The 6,146-nt window shown below is 46.7% G+C and overlaps 1 protein-coding gene across 1 annotated transcript; it reads right to left on the bottom strand.

Annotated features, from left to right (window-relative positions):
• Positions 1 to 1,840: 1,840 nt before the first annotated feature.
• LOC119280647 (E3 ubiquitin-protein ligase SINA-like 10) lies at positions 1,841 to 3,169 on the bottom strand. Its single transcript, XM_037561440.1, has 2 exons — positions 2,869 to 3,169; positions 1,841 to 2,763 (listed from the first exon to the last, which is right to left on the bottom strand). The coding sequence occupies exons 1-2, from the start codon at positions 3,115 to 3,117 to the stop codon at positions 2,029 to 2,031; spliced, it is 984 nt and encodes a 327-aa protein (XP_037417337.1). The 5' UTR covers positions 3,118 to 3,169; the 3' UTR covers positions 1,841 to 2,028.
• Between the last annotated feature and the right edge of the window lie 2,977 nt (positions 3,170 to 6,146).

Genomic DNA, 6,146 nt, shown 5'->3' with positions numbered 1-6,146 from the left:
TAGCCTGTTGGACGGAGCAAACTGCAAACTTTTATATATCATAACATCACAACTCCAAAGTCAGAGGAAAGGAATTGCACCTCACTGAGTATAATGTATCATAACCTACAACAAAGATAGTAAGTGAAAGGCTTAATTGGGGATTAAAAAAATTCGATTTGATGCCAAAATAAATCCTACCGAGGTTCAAGTAAAATATAAATCACTAATACATAGAACATGGCATGCTTGATGCATCATACCATTACCCATCAATAATATTGCTGAAAAGGCATTAGAAAAACAGATGCATATATTAGCAATCAAACGCTTGCGTGAGACAAATAGAAAAGTTTAGTACCGCACTCTGTAGTATAAAAAGATATATGTTACCTGATGTCCCCATGAAAGAGCAACTCCACGAAGTCCATGCGGGAGCATGTGGCCTTGACTGAGATAGTGGGCGGTGTGGGGAAGTCATACTTGATGATCGAGATGGACTTCTCAATACTTGTCACCCTTGACAGCAGTAGGCTATGCACCATAGCCTGCACTCACATTAAATGCCTGGCCGAAATGTGACCTCACACGGCCTCTGTGAAAGATGTCTGCACGCGAGGCATGTGTACTGAGGAGACCCGTGTTCGGCACACCTAGCACCGTCCCAAAACGTCATTGCTGAGTTTTTTTGTAGATCTGGTTTAACGAGGGTAGATTTACTTGGCAGTAAACCTACACAAAGATATGCATGCCGTCACGCCATTGGCTCCTTCCGAATGTTGTAGTACAAATTGTGAAGAGGATTTTAGTGTAGTTTCTTATTGTACCGAGAGTTCAAAATTTCAGCGAAATTTTGCATATTTTGGTGGGGTTCGAAATACTTGCAACCCTGAAATTTTGAGCCAAATTCAACTAAATTTAAATTAGCTTAAAAATCATTAAAAAATATTGATTTTTGAAACTCAAAATCCGAAATAAGTTCCGAATTTCCAAAATTTTGCATATTCCGGTGACGTCCAAAAAATTTCCATGACCGAAATTAGAAACCTTACCAACGTGGCTTTTTGGGCAGGTTCATCTGTTGTAGTTACGCTCGGGATTCCCCGGTTTTAAATACACCGACATGCGTCGTGCACAAAATCAAGAGAGGCAACGAAAAAAGAAAGTTTTTTCATGCTCCATTAGCTCGCGTAGTCTTCTACTATCAATAAAACCAAAAAAATAAATCAAATGTCAGTGAGTCAGATCTAAAAGTCGGGAGTTGTCCAAATGCATGTCATGCCCATCAGTCAACACCAATGGGTTACCACTCTCGGTCCCCATTCCATTTGTAAATAGAGGTTTACACTTATAGTGTTCGATGACTTGTTTTTGTTTTAATATCAAAAGATTATTTTGTTAGAAAACATTTTTTTTAAATTTTTTTTTGCTCAGAAAGCTCATTCATCTAGAAAAGAATTATGGCTAGTGTAGTAGAAGTTACTAGCTTTTTATTTGTCAGACTACAGCCCTCAAAGATGGCTTAACACTTTATTATTAGCAATTTAAGCAATGTACAGAGATAAGTTTACCCCTTTGGAAGGAGATGGATTTGATTCATTCCTTAGGAAGACTTTGAGAGAAGATTCATCAGGAGTTGCTGCATGGTTATACTCTCTATGCTGCATCAACATTGTCTAGGTATCTTGCTTGGCAGATTTGTTTAACAGAAGGCCTCCTTTCTTCCTCACTATTCTCCAGTAAATCCGCATTAAGCATCGCTTTGGTAGTATGGATAACATTTCTTGACATGAGACTCAGCTCTACTCCTGACTTGAAATGAAATGCTTGCAAGTTGGAATGACATAACAAAGGAAGAAGATGCATTTCACAACATGATTAACACGAAGCATAATATCCTCCAATTTGAATACAGTACCCAACAATGACATTAAAGATGAACTGCATCTACTAATTAACATCACCCAAATAGTTTCAGATGCAACTCCAAAATAAGCACGAACTGCCTTGAATGCACCGTTTGTTTCCCATCAGCAGCAGTGGACCTAATCACACCAATGCGTCGGACCAAGGGGAGAGCTTATCGATGCGGATGTACAGGGGAACTTCCATGGATGCCCCGTCTCCTGCTGCTGGCACCAGGTACATTGGCGGCACTGTCAGGAATGTGGGCTCGCCCGCAGCGACCACGGCACCGGGCGATGAGCTGCTCCTCATGTGCATGTCCACGAGCACCATGTCCTCCTTGCCATAGTTCGCCACTGCTACCGGGGGTGTGTCCAGGTTGACCCACATCTTGCACGTGAACCACGGCCGCGTCGCCGCTCTCGCCCTGGCGCACACCACAGATACGGCAGTGACGCCAGCGCCGAGCGCGCCCACGGTCATGAGGAACACACAGTTGTCGTCGCCGAGGAGCACCAGCCGCATGGTCGACACCGATAGCTGAAGCTTGCTGACCTTGCCGTATTGCACGGCGCGCACTGGCACCAAGTGGACAGTGCGGAGATGACCTGCGAGCGCCTGCGGCGCGCCGACGTAGCCGCAGCCGGGCTCAGTGCACCGACATGGCGCGTACGGGCACACTTTCTGGTGCTCGGTGACCTCGTGGTAGGTCACGTACCACTGGCAGCCGACGTTGGGGCACCCGATCCTGGTGGAGGACACCAAGGTGTCCAGTGTAGGGCAGGGGTCGAAGAAGCCACCGCCGTCCACACATGCCTTGCACTGCCTGAAGGGCAGCAGGGCCACACAGCCGCTGCAGGCCGGGTGCCCCGCTTTGCACTGCAGACAGGCATGCAAATCGGAGATGGGCCGTAAATTAGCACGAAAGAATCGATCTATCACCGGCACCAATCGAGGAAGAAAGAAGGAAACAGATAGAGTAACCTGGAAGACCGGGGGCTTGAAGGGGAGGGTGCAGAGGGGGCAATGGAGCACTTGCTTGTCGATCCTCACGGCGAGTTCCACTCGCTGGATGTACGCCGCCCCAACGATGGCGCCTCCATCTCCTCCACCGGCCGCCTCTTGCTTCATGTGGCCGTCGGGCAGATCCAGCCGTGCCTTCTTGGAGCTCTCGTCGGCCTTGTCAGGCGAAGCCCTGCTCCTCCTCTCGGCGGCTGCGGCAGCGCCTTGCATCTTGGCTGGCCTTTGGGGAAAGAAAACTCCTGTGTGTGGGTCTCACGCCAAACTTTTTCAGGAGGTGGGTGAGGAGTAGAGCAGAGATCTGAGAAGAAAAGTTGCCTAGGCAGCCACACTAAACTATAAATGCTTCCTCATTGTGGTTTCCATTCCCAAACTAATATGGTATAGATGTAAGACGTGCTCCTAATCAATTTCATTATTGCTAATTTATTCATACATTAATGTTGTCTTTCTTTTAAGTACCTACAAGTGTGCGATAAAAAGGTTGACCATTGGAGATCCATGTTATTTTTAGAAAAATCGAGGAACATAAATGTAAGCACATTGTTTTTTTCCGTAGCTTCCTTCATAATTGATACACGGCGGAGTACTTTTGACTCCATTGCCATATTATAACACCACCAAACACGTGGGAGTCCATAAAAAGAAAATGATACATGTGTAAGCACAAGGGACACGTGTGACCAAATAGTACAAAGGAGCACACAAACGCCACACAACTTTTCACCTAGATCACGATACATTCCGCCTTTCTCACTGTTATCGATAGACACATAACACACCGCTGATGTGCTGGCTGCCACTAGCAAATGACAACAACATGACCACAAGCCTCCAAAAGATCCATGGAATAGGTAGTAGATTTCGGAGGCCCTCGACGCCAAAAATCTTGATTAGCTGCTTGCATGAAGTACGAGAAATAACCCCTTGATGCGGCAGATGCCATCAAGAAGCAATAAGCAGATGCCCTATACGAGATCCTCGTGGTAAGTTTCTCCCGCATACTAGCCAAATCATGCACGCAATGTTTGTTTAATTACTAACTCATATGACTGACTCGTGAAAACAAAATGTGCAGTCCGTGTGCGAGAAAACCGACCAGACCCCTTCGCCGATGCACCAGATTGCTATAGCGGACACGGTGAGTTTCATTTGAATGGTCATTAGTTACTACTATTCACATTTCAGTTGCATCATGCTAACTAAACATTGCAAATGATCTTTCGTGCAACATGCCTCCCACAAAGGATCGATCGATCCTTCTCCGTCTCACGGTGGCGAAACCCTGACCGGCCCTTCACCTCCCGGATCATGGTAAGTTTTCCCAAGTGTTTTGGTTAACAAATGCTTTCTTAGCTAGAAAATGGCATAACAACCTAGGATAGCTCAATAATGGCCTATAGCTAGCTTAGCTAGTTCATTTATGACATAATTAGCTCACTTAGGTAAAAAATGGCATAACAACCTAGGATAGCTCAATAATGGCCTATAGCTAGCTTAGCTAGTTCATTTATGACATAATTAGCTCACTTAGGTACAAAATGGCATAACAACCTAGGACAGCTCAATAATGATCTATAATTAGCTTAGCTACTTCATTTATAACATAATTAGCTCACTTAGGTACAAAATGACATAACAACCTACACTACAAGAAATATGTCAACTTGCGGCCATCACTATTGGTCACTGAAAGATCATTGTTTTCATTTGCGACCTTTTTGTGACCAAAAACAGAAGGTCAAAAGCTGGCAGTCGTAAACAAAATTTAACGACCTTCTCTGTGAGAAGGTTGTCGGTGTCAAAACCGGCGGATCTCGGGTAGGGGGTCCCGAACTGTGCGTCTAGGCGGATGGTAACAGAAGACGAGGGACATGATGTTTTTACCCAGGTTCGGGCCCTCTTGATGGAGGTAAAACCCAACGTCCCGCTTGATTAATATTGATGATGTGGGTTACAAGAGTAGATCTACCATGAGATCAAGGAGGCCAAACCCTAGAAGCTAGCCTATGGTATGATTGTTGTTCGTCCTATGGACTAAAGCCATCCAGTTTATATAGACACCGGAGAGGGCTAGGGTTACACAGAGTCGGTTACAATGGTAGGAGATCTACATATCCGTATTGCCAAGCTTGCCTTCCACGCCAAGGAAAGTCCCATCCGGACACAGGACGAAGTCTTCAATCTTGTATCTTCATAGTCTTGGAGTCCGGCCGATGATGGTAGTTCGGCTATCCGGACACCCCCTAGTCCGGGACTCCCTCAGTAGCCCCTGAACCAGGCTTCAATGACGACGAGTCTGGCACGCATATTGTCTTCGGCGTTGCAAGACGGGTTCCTCCTCCGAATAATTTATAGAAGATTGTGAACACCAGGATAGTGTCCGGCTCTACAGAAATAAATTCCACATACAACCATAGAGAGAATAATATTACACAAGTTCAATCTGCTGACGTATTTTGTGGCGTAACGTCACACCACTACCAAGCCTTCAAATTGTTTTTATTGTTCCATCTCAGCGCGTTTAGCGAGGCGGTTTCCTTGGCACGTCTTGTCGAAGCAGAGATCGTGTTCCCCTTATTCCGGGATTCCCATCAATACGGACGTGGTAACCCAACCGCGCCATTGATTGTGACGCTTGGGAGATAAGCGAGTTTTACCAGGCCGGTGGGGATGCGTGTTTCTGTCCGCCCATATAAGGGGATAAAGATCCAACCTTTTTATCTACGCCTTCTTCCTCCTTGGCTTATCCATCTCTGCGAACTCGAGCTCTAGCGCCCAAGCCCGCACATCTCACCTCAACCTTCTCCAAATATGTCCGGAGCAGGAGGCAAGTGGATGGCCTCCTCCGTCACGGAGGGGCATATCCAGAAGCTGCGCAGCGTTGGATACTTGTCCAGCGACATCGCGCACTGGCTCCCCGACGAGGGAGAGCTCATCCCCACCCCTAGGCCCCATGAGAGGGCAGTATTCCTTCCCCATTTCCTCCGCGGACTGGGCTTCCCACTTCATCCCTTTGTCCGGGGGCTCATGTTCTACTACGGCCTAGATTTCCATGATTTGGCCCCGAATTTTATCCTCAACATCTCGGCGTTTATCGTCGTGTGCGAGGCCTTCCTCTGCATACAGCCCCACTTCGGCTTGTGGCTCAAGACCTTCAGTGTCAAGCCGAAGGTTGTGAAGGGCAGCCAAGCGGAGTGCGGAGGCGCCATGGTGGGCAGGATGTCCCACGTTACGTGGCT

Source organism: Triticum dicoccoides, chromosome 3B, assembly GCF_002162155.2.
Source record: "Triticum dicoccoides isolate Atlit2015 ecotype Zavitan chromosome 3B, WEW_v2.0, whole genome shotgun sequence".
In the NCBI taxonomy this organism is placed as follows: Eukaryota; Viridiplantae; Streptophyta; class Magnoliopsida; order Poales; family Poaceae; genus Triticum; species Triticum dicoccoides.
The sequence above is the reverse complement of the archived record's forward strand: the minus strand, read 5'-3'. Positions and strand labels throughout refer to the sequence as shown.